Genomic DNA, 18,490 nt, shown 5'->3' with positions numbered 1-18,490 from the left:
AATGAATAAATGAATGAATGGAGTCTCATCTCTATCACTGACTTGCTGGGTGACCTTAAACAAGTCATTTAATATTTCAGAGCCTCATATGTTAAAATACAAATAGTGATATAGATACGCTGTAAGGTTGCTAGAAGATAAAATGAGATAATGTATGTAAAATGCCTTACACTGGTGTGCATTGTGGTAGAGTGTATTGGAAATTATTACTGATAAAAATAAATAATCTTCACAAGAGCACAGTGTGGAAATAATTGCTTACTCTATCTCGGTTGGTAGCCACAGCTGTACCCATAGATAGTAGTCACCTTTAGTGGCATCATCCTAGAATCATTAAGAATTACAGAGTTTTGAGGCTCCGCAGTGCTATTGGTAGAAGTAAATATGGTTATAACCATACTTATCCTTACTGCCACATCCTGAATCTTGTCATTAAAGCTGAGTAGATTACTTCTGTTTATTTAAACAGCCTTTACAACATTGGACCCAACTGCCTGATTCAGGGCATGAATAGATTTTAAATGCTAATCAGTATATTAATCTCTGATCCTCCTTGTGTCTTCTGTAGCTTTGTATCAGGACAAGGCCCTGTGCTCAGAGAAGGATCACCTTCTCTGGCACAACAGGGCAGGAGGCTATATTATACAAGGCTATGACTTAAGATGTTGTCTGGGTATTTTTTGTATATAACAAGTAGTTATCATCTATTTCTTTTCCCTCTTGTCCTGTATAAGTTGACAATGGATTATTTTGGACTTTTCTTTTTACTTTAGTTCAATGATCAGTTGATCAGCCCCAAGCATTTCGTTCATCTGGCTGGCAAGTCCACCCTAAAGGACTGGAAGAGAGCCATTCGTCTGGGTGGAATCATGCTCAGGTGAGCTCTAATAGCAAGCACATACCTTTCAACAGACTTGGGGACACTTAGTCATGGTAGAATCCAGTCTTTTCTCTGTAATTTTACATTTTATTCTGTCTGAAGGATTGTCTTCAGCAATCCATGCATTATTTGACCTTCATCAAGTTGTCCTTAAAATCCCTGGGAAATTGGCCGGCTCCGTGGCTTAGCGGTTAAGTGCGCGCGCTCTGATGCTGGCGGCCCGGGTTCGGATCCCGGGCGCGCCCCGAGGCACCACTTCTCCGTCCAACGCGAGGCCGAGTCCCACGTACAGCAACTAGAAGGATGTGAACCTGTGACATACAACTATCTACTGTGGCTTTGGGGGGAAAAAAAATGAATAAATAAAATCTTTAAAAAAAAAAAAAAATCCCTGGGAAAGAAGGAATATTGAATTAAATGAACTCTTCTCAGCATCTACGGCAAATTTTTCTGATGTCAGGATATTGGGTAGGATCCTCTTTGGGCAGAGAAGCTCAGGAGTAGATGACAGTCCTGCCTGAGATCACCAAACATAGGGAGAGCTAAGCCTGGTGCTGAGGAAATGTGACAACCACAGAGAATGTAGGCTGACTGACAAATCCTGGGATAAGCTGATAAAGTAGAGGGGTGCTGTTGATAAGTAACAGTTAGGTACAGTGAATGTAATTCTTGCTATCATTGTATCACAGAAATAAATTTAGAGAAGTGTAATAGTCCCTCCCCCACCCCTTTTTTGCAACAAGTTTACTATTGTAATTTTTTCCCTCTGGCGAAGATTGACATTAATTGGTATTCCTTGAGCACTCACTTACTGGTAGAAAATTTCAAAAGGTGGTCAAGAATTAAAAGTTCCCCACAGAACATGTATCAAGAGCCTTACAAACATTTTACCCTTTGTCTTTAATTCCTTTTAAGGAACTTGTCTTAAGAAAAATCTATAGTGCTTGTAGAGATTCAAGCAATAAATATGTTCACTACAACGTTATTTATTATGGTGAAAATTACAGTCTACTTTAATATACAGTCAAGGTATATCTAAAGTACGTTATGGCTCGTATAAGTATATATGAGTATATACTATGGGATATTATGCAGTCATTAAAATATTTCTAAAGAGTTTTTACAAGGAAAAATGCTTATGATGTAATGTGAAGAAAGAAAACAAAAGATAAAGGGGATTAAATAGTGTGACTTTAGCTGCGTTAAAAAACACACTCATATGTAAGTAAAATTTAGTAGAAGAAAATATGCCAAAATGTTGACATTATCTCTGTGTTGGGGGATTTTTTTTTTTTTTTAAAGGGCAGTTATTTTCTTTATAGTTTTCTGTATTTTCCACAGAAAATGTTAATTTTTTTATTCATGTATTTATAGTCAGAGACAAATAATTTTTTTTATTGATGTTTTAATGGTTTTTAACATTGTGAAATTTTGGGTTGTGCATTTTTGTTTGTCCATCACCATATATATGACTCCCTTCACCCCTTGTGCCCACACCCCACCCCCACTGCCCCTGGTAACCACAGTACAGTTTTCTCTGTCCATGTGTTGGTTTATATTCCACATATGAGTGAGATCATACAGTGTTTGTCTTTCTCTTTCTGGCTTATTTCACTTAACATAATATGTTCCAGGCCCATCCATGTTGTTGCAAATGGGACGATTTTGTCTTTTTTTATGGCTGAGTAGTATTCCATTGTATATGTATACCACATTTTCTTAATCCAGTCGTCAGTGGAGGGACACTTAGGTTGCTTCCACTTCTTGGCTATGGTGAATAGTGCTGCAATGAACATAGGGGTGCATAAGCCTCTTTGGATTGTTGATTTCAGGTTCGTTGGATAGATTCCCAGTAATGGGATGGCTGGGTCATAGGGCATCTCTATTTTTAAGTCTTTGAGGAATCTCCATACCGTTTTCCACAGAGGCTGCACCAGTTTGCATTCCCACCAGCTGTGTATGAGGGTTCCTGTTTCTCCACATCCTCTCCAACACTTGTTGTTTTTTGTCTTGGTGATTATAGCCATTCTAACGGGCGTGAGGTGGTATCTTAGTGTTGTTTTGATTTGCATTTCCCTGATGATTAGTGATGTTGAACGTCTTTTCATGTGCCTATTGGCCATCTGTATATCTTCTTTGGAGAAGTGTATGTTCATTTCCTCTGCCCATTTTTTGATCAGGTTGTTTGTTTTTTTGTTGTTCAGTTGTGTGAGTTCTTTATATATTATGGAGATCAACCCCTTGTCAGATGTATGTTTTGCAAATACTCTCCCAGCTGGTGGGTTGTCTGTTCATCTTGATTCTGGTTTCGTTTGTCTTATAGAAGCTCTTTAATCTGATAAAGTCCCACTTGTTTATTTTTTCTTTAGTTTCCCTAGTCTGGGTAGGCATGTCATCTGAAAAGATTCCTTTATTAACCAATGTCAAATAGTGTGTTGCCTATATTTTCTTCTATGAGTTTTATAGTTTCAGGTCTCACCTTCAGGTCTTTGATCCATTTTGAGTTAATTTTTGTGAATGGCGATAGCAGATGGTCCACTTTCATTCTTTTGCATGTGGCTGTCCAGTTTTCCCAGCACCATTTATTGAAGAGACTTTCCTTTCTCCATTATATGTTCTTAGCAAACCTTTGTCAAAAATTAGCTGTCCGTATATGTATGGTTTTATTTCTGGGCTTTCAATTCTGTTCCATTGATCTGTGTGTCTGTTTTTGTACCAGTACCATGCTGTTTTGATTACTATTGCTTTGTAGTATGTTTTTTTTTTTTTATAAACATACATTCTTTTTTTTTTTTTTTTTAAAGATTTTATTTATTCATTTTTTTCCCCCCAAAGCCCCAGTAGATAGTTGTATGTCATAGGTTCACATCCTTCTAGTTGCTGTACGTGGGACTCGGTCTCGCGTTGGACTGAGAAGTGGTGCCTCGGGGCGCGCCCGGGATCCGAACCCGGGCCGCCAGCATCAGAGCGCGCGCACTTAACCGCTAAGCCACGGAGCCGGCCCTGTAGTATGTTTTGAAGTCAGGGATTGTGATGCCTCCTGCTTTGTTCTTTTTTCTTAGGATTTCTTTAGCTATTCGGGGTCTTTTGTTGCCCCATATAAATTTTAGTATTCTTTTTTCTATTTCTGTGAAGAATGTCATTGGGATTCTGATTGGGATTGCATTGAATCTGTAGATTGCTTTAGGTAATATAGACATTTTAACTATGTTTATTCTTCCAATCCACATGCATGGGATATCTTTCCATTTCTTTATGTCATCATGGATTTCTTTCAATAATGTCTTGTAGTTCTCATTGTATAGGTCCTTCACCTCCTTGGTAAGATTTATTCCTAGGTATTTTATTCTTTTTGATGCAATTGTAAATGGTATTATCTTTTTGAGCTCTCTTTCTGTTAGTTCATTATTAGCATACAGAAATGCAACTGATTTTTATAGATTGATTTTGTACCCTGCAACTTTGCTGTAGTTGTTGATTGTTTCTAATAGTTTTCCAACAGATTCTTTAGGGTTTTCTATATATACAATCATGTAATCTGCAAATAGTGAGAGTTTCACTTCTTCGTTACCTATTTGGATTCCTTTTATTCCTTTTTCTTGCCTAATTGCTCTGGCCAAAACCTCCAGTACTATGTTGAACAGGAGTGGTGAGAGTGGGCAGCCCTGCCTCATTCCTGTTCTCAGAGGAATGGCTTTCAGTCTTTCCCCGTTGAGTATGATGTTGGCTGTGGGTTTGTCATAAATAGCCTTTATTATGTTGAGGTACTTTCCTTCTACTCCCATTTTGTTGAGAGTTTTTATCATAAATGGATGTTGTATCTTGTCAAATGCCTTCTCTGCGTCTATTGAGATGATCATGTGGTTTTTCTTCTTTGTTTTATTGATGTGATGTATCACGTTGATTGATTTATGGATGTTGAACCATCCCTGCGTCCCTGGTATAAATCCCACTTGATCATGGTGTATGATCTTTTTAATGTATTGTTGTATTCGGTTTGCCAATATTTTGTTGAGGATTTTTGTATCAATGTTCATCAGCGATATTGGCCTGTAATTTTCTTTCTTTGTATTGTCTTTGTCTGGCTTTGGTATCAGGGTGATGTTGGCCTCGTAGAATGATTTAGGAAGTGTTCCATCTTCCTCTATTTTTTGGAATAGTTTGAGAAGGATGGGTATTAAATCTTCTTTGAATGTTTGGTAAAATTCACTGGAGAAGCCATCTGGTCCTGGACTTTTATTTTTTGGGAGGTTTTTGATTACTATTTCGATCTCTTTACTTGTGATTGGACACATAATTTTTTAAAAAATTCATTCCAATGATTTGTATACAGAAATCAGTAGTTGAATAAAATTGGGGAGGAATACCATTAACTTTCATTTTTGTTGTTCTTGGCCTGTTTTATTTGCCCAGAAAAACAAGCATATGCCAACTTTCTCCAAATGTAAAAAGGAATCAGAATGCCTAAAAAATCTTTAGTGAAAGCCAAGTAACATTATAACATAGAGTTTACCATAATTAAAATACTCCATGGTTTTGCTCATGACCTATAATAACAATGTCTCGTGGATCCAGTTATAAGGACATTTTATAGTGGGGGTTTAGCATAAATAACTTTGCTCTGTATTTATAGGAGAGATGTTATCAAATTTTTTTTTTTTTAAGGAAGAAAATATGCTGAAGTTTTATGTCTCCAAAAGTGGAAGTAGATCTTGCTGGTCTAGAAATAGTAATACCTTAGGATCTCATCACAAAATTTTAATCCCCCTGTGGCATTTCTCAGTTGTGCTGGGATACAAGCTAGTCTTTTCACCTTTCAGGTTTGATTTCAGTGAAGATTCTGTGGGGAAATAGCTATTGTCAGGAGTATATTCCTACAGCTTAGTGATAATGGGAAATAAAAGAGAGTACTCAAAATGAGTAGACTAGAGAGGGAAGAGGAGTACTTGTAAATGTGGGCAGGACCAATGAAAATTTTATAGCCCGAATTAGAAATTTTGCAACCTAATGACTTTTAATAGTATTAGATTTCACTAATCTACAGAGTAGACTCAGCAACTTTGTCTCTATTTGTCTCTGAGGCCTAGTTCCCTCTAGATGAAGTGCAGGCTGAACTGGTATTTCTTATCTCCCTTTGCACAGGAAAATGATGGACTCCGGACAGATTGATTTTTACCAACATGACAAGGTTTGCTCCAATACCTGCAGAAGCACCAAATTTGATCTTTTGATCAGCAGTGCAAGAGCTCCAGTGCCAGGACAGCAGACAAGTGTGGTGCAGACACCCACTTCGGCCGATGGTAGGGGGTAGGAAACCACCTGAAAACCCGCTGTGTTTTTCAGTAGCACTTTCCCCCTCATTTGTCCTTTGTGTTTCTTGATTTCAGTTCTCATGAGCATTGATGTCTCTGTAAGGTATGATAATCTTGGGTGGGATTCTATGCTTTAGAAACAGATCTCTTCATTTTCTTCCAAATGATTCCTATTGGCCAGACCTCCTTTCTTGTTTCTTTCTTACAATGCATGGTAAACATTGGAAAGATGGTTCAGTAGTTCTAATACTTATTCAGCCGTTTCACTTTGGTGCCATTTGGCATATCTAGGTTGAAATTAAACTGTTTTGAAAATCCTTTGCTCTATTAGTGGTCAAAGCAGGAAGGTGGATTAGAATGGTGAATGGTTTTCAATTGTTGAACTGAGATGTATCAAAGACAGTGTATTGTTGGCTGGGCTGGACTCTGGAGACTGACTGTGCTGTAAAGATCAAAGAGCTCTGCCTGGAAGGGATCCAGATAACCAAGCTTAGGCTTCCTCACAAATGAGACAGGATGGGCACACACTTCAGTATTGTTGAACTTGCGGCCAGAGCTCCCTGCCCATCTCTAGGAAAGATGTAGCCATGTGAGATTTTTACTATTAAGGATTCAGTTAGTCCAACTGGAGACTTAGCACAGTGGGATAGAATATGTCTCAACTACTTCTAGAAGAATTATAAATATGCCTGACAGAGTTGCAAGAACGCTAAAGGATGTAAGGGAAGTACTGTGCTTTAAAGTTTTCACGGTTTCTTTTGGTCAACCCTAATATTCTGTGAATAACCACTGGGTGAATAGAAGCCAACTATCTTGGAACCTAAGTCCTTTTTAGGAAAGTATAAAATATCTAGCAGTTTGAATTTTTGGTCATGTGACTCTTTCACTTGAAAAGTGAAAAATTGGGCCGGCCCCGTGGCTTAGAGGTTAAGTGCGCACACTCTGCTACTGGCGGCCTGGGTTCGGATCCCGGGCATGCACCAACGCACCACTTCTCCGGCCATGCTGAGGCCGAGTCCCACATACAGCAACTAGAAGGATGTGCACCTATGACATACAACTATCTACTGGGGCTTTGGGTAAAAAAAAAAAAAAAAAAGGAGGAGGATTGGCAATAGATGTTGGCTCAGAGCCGGTCTTCCTCAGCAAAAAGAGGAGGATTAGCATGGATGTTAGCTCAGGGCTGATCTTCCTCACAAAAAAAGAAAAGAAAAGTGAAAAATGCTTTGATTATTTACTTCCTTTTTATTTGGCCAAAACTCCTTCACTTGATTATCCATATTGATATTACTTATTTGCTTGGTTATTGCTATCCTCCAGCATGTAGAGTCCACACTTGTTGATATTTCTATCTGGATCAATTTTATTTTTCTCAATTCTCTTTGTTTAAAATCTTAATATACAATTCATAGCAATGGTTTTTTTTTCCTCTATGAATCTGCTATTCATGGATCTCTTGTCTGATTTTTTGGGGTCTCATTTCTCTTACTTTCTTTTGTATAGGCTGATAAATAAGCTATAGCAACTTCAGATGTTCTAGATGCTTAGTATCAAACATGCTTGTAGTAGGGTTCTTGGTTAAGCACCATTCTTTTTTTTCTTTTTTAAAGATTTTATTTATTTATTTTTTTCCCCTTAAAGCCCCAGTAGATAGTTGTATGTCATAGCTGCACATCCTTTTAGTTGCTGTATGTGGGATGCGGCCTCAGCATGGCCCGAGAAGCGGTACTTCGGTGCGCGCCCGGGATCTGAACCCGGGCCGCCAGCAGCGGAGTGCGAGCACTTAACCGCTAAGCCACGGGGCCGGCCCGAAGCACCATTCTTTTCTCTTAAATTATTTCAGGTCCTCTTCATCCTCACTAAGTCTGGGGCAGGCAGCCCAGCAATCATGCCCACCTTCTGTCTCTTTCAAAAACATACCTGCTCAGGAAGCAGATTGCTCTTTTGTGATTTTATAAGTTATCTTTCCCTTTCTATTCAGAGTAAGAAGAAAGCATTTTCTTTTGCAAGGCAAGTTATCTTTAGAAAATCTAATATTCATTGTGGTTTACTTAGGATTCTAGTTTTTAATACATGGGCCTGCAGGCAAAAGGTCAGAAGGTTAAAATAACAGGGTTTCTTTGGCTGTGAGTATGAGATAGAGGATAGCTATGACTTTTCCATAAAGTTCACTGGCTTTACCTCCAATGGACTGCTTTTAGGTAGCATCACACAGATTGCCATCTCTGAAGAGAGCATGGAAGAGGCAGGGCTGGAGTGGAACTCGGCTCTCACTGCTGCTGTCACCATGGCCACAGAAGAGGGCGTGAAAAAAGACTCAGAGGAAATTTCAGGTACTTTCCCATGGAGCTCAGATCTTGGAGGATTTTGTGATCCTTATCACTATTATGATTATGGACACAGAAGGCCTCTTAATTACTTTTGCTTGTTTTTCTCATGCATATTAATACTACTTATTTAGCGGCAAACATCTTATTTTAATCCATGCAACAGCCCTGCAAAATCACATTTTCCACATGAAGAAATTGAGATTCAGAAAGGTTCAGCAACTTGCCTAAGACCAGTCACACAACCAATAAGTGTCAGAGCTGAGTTCAGCTGTTTGACTCTGTAGTCCATGCTTTTCATCCCTTCAGACTGCCTCCATCTTTGGCACATTTCTTGGATAAACGAAGTTGCAAGATGTTAGAAGAAAAAATTAGGTAGCAGGTGGTGTAGAGGATGGTGATTAATGATGATTCACTTAGAGGGGACCAGGAGAGGCTTCACGTTATCCTCCATTCATGAATTCATTTAACAAATATTTATTGCTGCCTATTTTTGGTTGGCACTGTTGCTAGATGCTAGATAGATAGATTAAAAGACATAGCTTCTGCCCTTGGGGAGCTTATAACCCCACTTATGTGACTCTTTTATTTTGTTTTTTTTTTTAAGTATAGGACTAGGGGGAGTATATCTTTAATTTAATTTAATATCTTTATTATTTAACTTAAAAATATTAAGTATTATTTAATTTTAAATTAGGTAATATTTAATATTTGTTTATTTAATATCTTTATTGGAGGAAGATGCCAGTTTCTTGTAGCCAGAGCCATGACAAATTGAGGCAATTATCCTAAGTCCCTTTTGTTGCTGAAGAGGCCAAATAATTAGGTACCAACTGAGGGAGGCAGCTAGTTTTCCAAAAGCTTCTTCCCCTTTCCCAGAAATGGCCCAACAAGAAATCATTTCAAATTGAAATAATTTTGAATTTAACACATTGTAGAGATGTGCCTAAGTACATATAGCATCCCTTGTTTACCCTCTATCTTATCCCTCTTGTGCCAGAGGACACTTTGATGTTCTGGAAAGGAATAGCTGATGTAGGACTGATGGAAGAAGTTGTCTGCAATATACAGAAGGAAATAGAGGAGCTACTCAGGGGAGTTCAGCAGCGGCTCATCCAGGCTCCCTTTCAGGTCACAGGTAAGTGTATTAATCCTAATAATAGTGGTCATTTATTAAACACTAACAACTGTAGGCAGATCCCGTTAGCCTTGTGAAAACAGTGAGGTATAGTATTATTATCCCCATTTTACAGATTAGGAAACTAAGGCTCATAAAAGTTAAGTTACATGTCCAAATTTCATAACTAGGTTTTGAACTCAGATCTGGCCATGCTTTTTCCACAGGTAATTTTTGCCTTTATAAATGGTACCAGGAAGCAATCTCTCTCTTTCTTTCTCTCTCTCTCTCTGTATGTATATATATGGTCTGAAAATTGGAGAAATCTACTTGATTTTAGATAATTCTCATATTCTATTAGTTTAAGGCTTCCAGAACTACAAAACTATTGTGTGCACTTATAGCTGTTTCTGAACACTCACAGGGTGCTTGCCGCAGTGCACAATGTAAAAAGGATGTTCTAATCATCTGATACCAAAAGGGGTCATGAGGAGATCTCATAAGCTTGTGTGCTCAGTGAGTTCTTAGATTTGTTAGTTGTGTCGTATTACCTCTTTAAACAAACTTTACAGCAAAATCTTTTTTTACATGCTTGAAGTAGGAAAAAAAGGCAAATAATATAGAGAACAGGAGTGACTATTTTAGATAGGGTGGTCAAGGAAGGCCTCTTTAACGAGGTGGCATTTGAGCAGAGACCTGAATTGAAGAAGCTAGCCATGTGACGTGCTGGGAGAAGGAACATTCCAGGCAGAAGGAACAAAGATCTTAAAGTTGCAGTGAGCCTTGTGGGTTCAAAGAGTTACAGAAGCACCAATGCGGCAGCAGGGAATAATGTATGGGGAGAGTGATAGGTGATGAGATTGGAGAGGAACAGAGGGGACAACTTAGATAAACTGTGGTCAGACCTTTGGGCTTTATTTTAAGGTGATGTAAGCCATCATTGTGATTTTGAGTAGGGGAGTGAAGTTATCAGATTTATTCATATTTTTAAAAGATCACTCTGGTTGCTTTGTGGAGAATAGAGTATATGGGGCAAGAATGGAAACAAGAAGATCAGTTGGGAGACTGTTGAAGGAATTAGTCCAGGCAAGAGATGATAGTGGCATGGATTAGAGTGGGTAGTGGTAAACCTGGGAAGAAGTGATCATATTGGGGATATGTTTTGAGTGTGAAACTGACAAATCTTGCTGATGGATTGGATATAGGGTGAAAGAGAAAGAAAGAAATCTAGGATGACTCATACATTTTTGGCCTGAGCTGTGAATGGTGATATCATTTCCTGGGATGAACACCACTGGGAGAGGAAATCAAAATTAGTTTTTGACTTGTTAAATTGAGATGCTTATGAGGCCTTCAAATGGAGATGTCACTCAGCTAGACAGAAGTAAGAATCTGGGGAAGTATGAATCTGGAATGCAGGAAAGGAGTCAGGGCTGGAGAGCTACATGTGGGAGTTCTTAGTTTGTACATGTTATTTAAAAGCATGGAACTGGATGAGATGATTGTGGAAGAGTTGTAGGTGGAGAAGTGATCTGAAGTAAGGAAGTAGTGACCACAATTATTGATGACTCTCTCAAGAAGTTTTCTATATAGGGGGACAGAGATAATACTATTAATAATATTGCATTCCATGTTTGGCACTTAAAATATGATATTTCTAGGGGCCGGGCCGGTGGCATGGTGGTTGGGTTTGCGCGCTCTGCTTCGGCAGCCCAGGGTTCGTGGATTTGGATCCCGGGCGCAGACCTGCACACCGCTCATCAGGCCATCCTGTGGTGGTGTCTCACATGCAGAGAAGTAGGGGAAGATTGGCATGGATGTTAGCTCAGGGATGATATTTCTCAAGCGAAAAGAGGATTGGCAACAGATGTTAGCTCAGGGCCAATCTTCCTCACACACACACACATACACAAAGTGATATTTCTTTTTTTTTTTTAAAATAATTTTATTTATTTATTTTTTTCCCCAAAGCTCCAGCAGATAGTTGTACGTCATAGCTGCACATCCTTCTAGTTGCTGTTTGTGGGACACGGCCTCAGCATGGCCGGAGAAGCGGTGCATCAGTGCGCGCCCGGGACCCGAACCCGGGCCGCCAGCAGTGGAGCATGAGCACTTAACCGCTAAGCCACAGGGCCGGCCCCAAAGTGATATTTCTAATCTTATGTATCTTGCAGAATAAGTATTATTAGTCCCATTTGTTTCAAATGAGAAAACTGAAGAGTGAAATAACTTATCCAAGGTCACACAGATAGGAGGAAACAGCAAACCTGAGATTCAGACTTAGCTCTATCCAGCACAATGACCATGTTTTCTAAACCAAAAGTCAAAACCTATAACCAGATGCAAGATTTCTTTTCTTATGTTTGTATTTATTTTTATGGAAAGATGTATAAAGATATAACAATTAAATCAAAATTAGTTATACATATGATAAGTCTTTATTAAAAACTTTAAAAAATGTGATTAGAAGAGTCCTATCATTTCTGGGTTGTTTCATATTTATAAGCAGCGCAACAGGGAGTTGGTGGAACATTTCTGTTTTAACTCAACAGGCATGTCTTTTGTTTTAAATAGATGCCGCTGTTCTCAACAATGTAGCACATACATTTGGCCTAATGGACACGGTCAAGAAGGTTTTGGACAACAGAAGGAACCAAGTAGAGCAGGGGGAGGAGCAGTTTCTCTATACTCTCACAGGTGTGTATAACCTCTCTCTTCTTAGGTGATATTATACTAATATCCTTGAGTCTTGCCATTTCTGTGTTGACTTCTGTTAGGACTGGCTTCTTCCCTCCCTCCTTTCCTTCCTTCTTTCCTTCATTCATTCCTCATCTTGGCCCTCCTTCTATATCTTTTGGAGGATTAAGATGTCGTCTAGATTGCTCCATTAAAATCCAGTAATATTGGTAGCAGAAGAAACACATTGGCCTTTGTCTTTTTTACGGTACTGATAGTGCGTCTTTTCGTAGATATAAATTTAGCACCTTCTCCATTATTTGTGGTACTCAGAAATTATGAACACATGGATAATTTAACTCTTTTTATCAAGTATTTACTTTGTGCTGTCTCCAAACTAGGTTTTAGAAATATAATGTTGCATAAGACAGCCTCATTTTCTTCATGGTGTTCAAGGAACTCAAGGGAAAGCAGACATAGAAATAAGTGCAAAAAGTAGTCAGTTTTGTGACAGAAGCATATAGCAGTTGTGGTAGAAGAACAAAGGGAGTTGTCACTTATACCTGAAGAGAATCAAGAGAAGCTTTTGGAGAAGGTAAGGCAAGTGAAAGATATAAAACAAGTCAGAGGTATGGATTATCAGCCTTTGAATGATGTAGACTATGTTATAGTCAGTCGTGAAGCCAAAAGGCAAGGATCATTTGGTAAGAGAAGAACAATTTATGTTATCTTTTTTTCTTTTTTTTTGGCGAGGAAGATTGGCTCTGAGCTAACATCTGTTGCCAATCTTCCTCTATTTTTGTATGTGGGATGCCGCTACAGCGTGGCTTGACAAGCAGTGTGTAGGTCCCCACCCTGGATCCAAACCCGCAAACCACGGGCCACCAAAGCAGAGTGTGTGAATTTAACCACTTCTTCACCAGGCCGCCCAACCCCTATGTTGTCTTAAACTTATTTTAATGCCCAGTTTATATTTTAAATTCAGTTTACTGAGTACTCTCAGAGATGCCCTTTTTCATTTGATCCTCCTGAGAGTGTTATAGGCTGTTATGCCTGTTTTACAGATGACCCAATAGAGGCACAGACAGGATGAATGATTTGCCTGGGGCCACATCACTACTAAACAGTGAAGCCTGGAGTAGAACTCTGTCTTCTTATTTCTAAACCCGTGCTGTCTTCCACCTTGAAACTTTACACCATCTGAAAAATGGCTTTTGTTAGAAATGTAGGCTTCTGATTGCTTGTCCGTATTATTTTTTTTAGATAGTTTTAATTATAGTATACATAAAGTTTTGTTTTCTGCCTTTTTCACTATGACATAGTAATATTTTTCTAGTTGCGGCACAGTATGTTACCTAGACATGCTTCTGGGGATGACGTTTAAATTTTCAAATTTTCTTCAGCAGCTTATTTTGTTGCTGTGAACTTGTATGAATATAACTTTTTCTTTTTGTGTCCCTTTAAACTACTTCCAAGGACTAAGCTTGAGGTTAAATGGTATTGATAGTTTTTTAATGCATTTTTGTGACCTATTGTCAAGTTTCCAAGATGATTATACCAATTTATGTCACCAGTTTGAGCTTACCAACATTGGGCACTGTTATTTATAATATTCTCTGATTTAACTGTTTTTTTTTTTTTTTTTTTGGTGAGAAAGATTGGCCCTGAGCTAATGTCTGTTGCCAATCTTCCTCAGCAAAAGGAAGAATAACATTCTTGCCCTAACATCTGGGCCTGTCCTCCTCTATTTTGTATGTGGGATGCTGCCACAGCATGGCCTGATGAGTGGTGCGTAGGTTCGTTCCCTGGGATCCAGACCTGCGAACCCTGGGCCACCGAAGCAGAGCGTGTGAACTTAACCACTACACCACTGGGCCAGCCCCTGATTTAACTTTTTAAAAACTTATAAATTTAATTAGTATCTTGTTTAGGTTCACATTTCTTTGAGTACTACTGAAGATGGGAAAAATGCAGTATTTTGTAACCTTAAAAGGCAGTATTTTAAAATTTTTGAACGTGTTCTTAATCCCTGCTTACTCCTTTTATTCCAAGCAAGGAATTAAGTTGCTTTTAGTGTTCAATAGGGAGCAAAGTACTCTGCAGGTGAAACTGATTATTTATTGGAGATTTATCAGTTACTAAGCAATAGAGAATTTCCGTTGTAGAACCAGACTCACCAGTGGTCACAAAGGTTGGATTGGACACTTGGGAGAGGGATAGTGATAGGTGTATTGTGGTGGAAAAGCCACCAAGTTGGCCATCAGAAGATTTTTGTCTTAGCCCAAGCTCTGTGACCTTAAGTAAGTCACTTTACCTCTCTGGATCTCTGTTAAAATGAATGTGTTATTACACTAAGACCTCCTTCAGTTCTGTAATTCTTAGGGACTTCCTCTGTTACTTTCTGTAGACTTCTAAGGCCATTTGGGTCACCAGCAAGGTGAACCTGCCTTGAAGGACAGTTTGGGAATCACTGTTTTTCAGAGTGACCATTGTAGCTCCTTTGTCAGTCCATGGCAGTTCCAAAGGGATTGTGCAGATATTCCTTATTTTCATCTGTAGACCCAGGCAGGGCATATATAAGCTGCTAGATCAACTGGAGGCTTCTTTGGTTTGCATTTTGGTGACAGGTGACAAAATGCCACAGGAGCTCCTAGGGTTGAGCTATGGTAGGATCACAACCTGAAAAGATTCTGAATTGTTTCCCTACCTATAATCACACAATGAAACATAATTACTAGAGGGATTTTAAAAATCATCCAGTCTAGTTTCTTCTTGAAAACAATGAAGTGACTTGCCTGAGGCTACATAGTGGCAGAGCCAGGACAAGACCCCAGGTCTCCTCACTCCAAGTTTACTGTTCCCAAGATTATACTTCCCTCCACACAAAGTCTGTCTTTTTTTCTGTAGACTTGGAACGCCAGCTGGAAGAGCAGAAGAAGCAAGCTCAGGATAACAGGCTGAAATCCCAGACGGTTCAAAACGTGGTACTGATGCCCGTGAGCACTCCTAAGCCTCCAAAAAGGCCCCGGCTCCAGCGGCCAGCCTCCACCACCGTCCTGAGCCCTTCTCCTCCTGTCCAGCAGCCTCAGTTCACAGTCATCTCACCCATCACCATCACCCCAGTGGGTCAGTCATTTTCCATGGGCAATATTCCAGTGGCTACCCTCAGCCAGGGCTCCAGTCCTGTGACTGTCCACACGCTGCCTTCTGGCCCTCAGCTCTTTCGCTATGCCACAGTGGTCTCCTCTGCCAAGAGCAGCTCACCAGACACAGTGACCATCCATCCTTCATCTAGCTTGGCACTGCTAAGCTCCACCGCCATGCAGGATGGGAGTACCCTGGGCAACATGACCACCATGGTGAGCCCTGTGGAATTGGTGGCCATGGAGTCCGGCCTGACCTCGGCAATCCAGGCTGTTGAAAGCACCTCAGAGGATGGGCAGACCATCATTGAGATTGACCCAGCCCCAGACCCAGAGGCTGAGGATACTGAGGGCAAAGCAGTCATTTTGGAGACAGAACTGAGGACTGAGGAGAAAGTTGTAGCTGAGATGGAAGAACACCAGCATCAAGTTCACAACGTGGAGATTGTAGTCTTAGAGGATTAACTGGGGATCTCGGGGCCAGGAGATATGTTTTGGTTTCAAATTTTAATTATTTGTTTTTTTTTTTTTTATCATTGTCCCACTCATTTCCACATAGGATCCTTTTTTTTAAAACAAAATCTTGTTGTAATTGAAAATGTTGGGTCCCTCCCATCCCCTCTTTGAAAAATGGACAAAAACAAGCTGCCTTTCCGGAATTTGAGAGTAGGTCACTCAATGCTCTAACCCTCTTACACCAAGAAAGTTATTTCTTTTAGGGGAGGCATCAAGATAACCAGAAGCCCTATCCAGAAAGCCCTTTCCAGACTAGTCTGTCTGTGTACACATGTGGTTTTATTCTCATAAAGATGCATTGACCAAACTCTGGAACACAGATCTGACACTGGAAGGCAACCCACTCACACATGGATGCAGAAGGATACCTTATTTTGTATCCTGGAAAGGGCCCTCAGAGGCCAGTGCAAAACTGAAACTAAAGGAAGTTGAACTCTGCTTGGAGGGGACGGTGACATACCAGCAGCAACTTAAAAAGGGAAGTGCTTTGGCCAGGATGGGGCAAGGAAATTATCTTACCTTCAGAAGTGCAACTGATGCCTCTTGATATCTCTGAGGTTACCACCATGGATGTCATTTTGAGGAGAGGCCAGTGATGAGTGGAAGAATACATCTCCACGGAGCAAGTGGTATCAGGGGCCTGTGGCTTTGCAGAAATAGAAATCCAGGATGTCAACAGCTGTGCTTTGGGATTCCAGCTCACCTTGCCCCCCACTTTGTCAAAGCACTTACCCTCCTAGATTAGGATCAGTCCATTCATTTGCAAACTGTGTGATGTGGTGTAAACTGCGCTGGTTCTTGGACTGTGGCTGTCATGGGGGTGGGGCTGCAAGGCCATCGTTTTTATTGCATGACCCCAGAAGCAGGGGAGTTCCTCATCCAGACCAGCTGCCCTTTTTGGTGGGGCCCTTTTTGGCTTTGGAACCAAAAGCAGCCACTCATTTGGTGCTTCCTCTTGTTTAGCCCTCCATCCCTCTACTGTTAATGGCATCTGTCTCCTGGATCCCACGCTCTTAAGTTCTTTGGCTGATTCGGAGAACAGTGACAGGTGCCTGCCTGCCTTCATCCCCTTTTAGATTCATTTATACCATTTATACCACAGATGTTTCTGTGAGATATTGAGCTCATAAAAAAAGTTAGGCTTGGCAGGGAAGACTCAACACCCCCAGCCTATCCTGAGGCACCAAGTGGATGTCTCCTCCTGAGCGAGCTGGACTCCCTGGGAAAGAAGCATTGTCTGCAACATTATATTATAGGAAATGTACAGGAATGTCAATAATGATGTCTTTGGGGGGATTTTTTTTTTTATGTTGTTTGTATATTTAGAGCTGGGCCATTTTCCGTGCTGTGATTCCTTCTCTTTGACCATCTTCAGTGTTTGGGGCAAGAGTGGACCCTGGTTTTTCTTTCTTTGATTGCATTGTTTACTGCACTAGGAAAAATATAGGGAAACTGCAGACAATTTAAAGGAAAAATAGGTCAAGAAAGAAAGCACACACCTTAGGAGTGGGAGGGTCTTTTGTTTTTTGTTTTTTTTTTTTAATTAAAAGCAAAACTTTGACCTGTAGTTTCCTTTTTTTTTAAGAAGGCACCCATCTGAAGCCATGTTTCTTCCAACAGATGTTGGAAACCCTATTGTCAAGCAAGTGAAAACTACGTTCTGCCATCCCTCAGATGGCTCTATATAGCTAGAGAAGCCCTCTAATTTGGGAGGGTCAATCTTGAAAGCCTTAAGGATGAGATTTCTGATCCCCATACAGTTGTAGTTTTCAGCTTTAAAAGTCTGGGTTGTATTTTTCTTTTCAAAATATTTAATAGATATAGCAACCAGCTTAGAACAAACCTTTGGCCCTTTATATATCTTTAGTGAGGGAAGTGGCTTTTATTTCTTGCTTCTTTGGGTTTTCTGTTGGTACATAAACAGAAACAGAATTTCTGACTAAAGCTAAAACTACTGCTTGAACCTAGAAAGGCACATGTCATCCCTGTTGTGGTTTTTAGGGACACTTTTCTCTTTCCCAGAGACAAGACACCCAATTCAGGACAGAGGAAGAGCCCTGGAGAACACCTACACGCTAGCTCAGGTCCCTTTCTTTCGTCCGTCAGAGCTGTTGGCGGTGTTTTAAAGTAGCATGAGCAACATGCTTCCAAAGTCAAGAGATCTCCTCCTCCTAAAGACAGAGCCTGTTTACTTTCACTATCTGAATATTCTGGCTGGTGGAAATACATGAGCTTTGTTGTTTTCATGGTCTTCCAATAGCCTGTCATTATTGCTAGATGCTATGGCACCCGTTGTTGAGTGTGGGTTCCCTCACAGCCCTGGTCTAGATGATCTTAGACGGGGTGAGACATGTGCAAGCCATCAGTATAAGCGCAAGCAGTTGCAATGAATCATTCCTCAGGCTGACTTGGCAGTAGCCGTCTATCTTTCTTTCTGTTCATTCATTAAATAAATATTTATAAATACCATCTATGTGCCAGGCTTTGTGCTAGGCACTGGCAGTACAGAGATGAAGACA

At 40.1% G+C, this 18,490-nt stretch overlaps 1 protein-coding gene across 5 annotated transcripts in view; it reads left to right on the top strand.

Annotated features, from left to right (window-relative positions):
• Nucleotides 1-18,222, top strand: part of GMEB1 (glucocorticoid modulatory element binding protein 1) — a 31,688-nt gene extending 13,466 nt beyond the window's left edge. For all 5 annotated transcript variants that reach the window (XM_087446437.1, XM_087446436.1, XM_087446438.1 and 2 more), the window contains 6 exons: nucleotides 774-877; nucleotides 6,023-6,180; nucleotides 8,394-8,525; nucleotides 9,520-9,657; nucleotides 12,211-12,333; nucleotides 15,220-18,222. In XM_087446437.1, the coding sequence (XP_087302563.1) occupies nucleotides 774-877; nucleotides 6,023-6,180; nucleotides 8,394-8,525; nucleotides 9,520-9,657; nucleotides 12,211-12,333; nucleotides 15,220-15,920 (1,356 nt within the window). In that variant the 3' untranslated portion in view covers nucleotides 15,921-18,222. The remainder of the gene's footprint in view (nucleotides 1-773; nucleotides 878-6,022; nucleotides 6,181-8,393; nucleotides 8,526-9,519; nucleotides 9,658-12,210; nucleotides 12,334-15,219) is intronic.
• Nucleotides 18,223-18,490: the final 268 nt, after the last annotated feature.

Source organism: Ceratotherium simum, chromosome 22 (genome assembly GCF_057802395.1).
Source record: "Ceratotherium simum simum isolate JZ-2026a chromosome 22, ASM5780239v1, whole genome shotgun sequence".
Lineage (NCBI taxonomy): Eukaryota > Metazoa > Chordata > Mammalia > Perissodactyla > Rhinocerotidae > Ceratotherium > Ceratotherium simum.
Note: the sequence above shows the minus strand (reverse complement) of the source record. Positions and strands in the feature narration are given on the sequence as shown.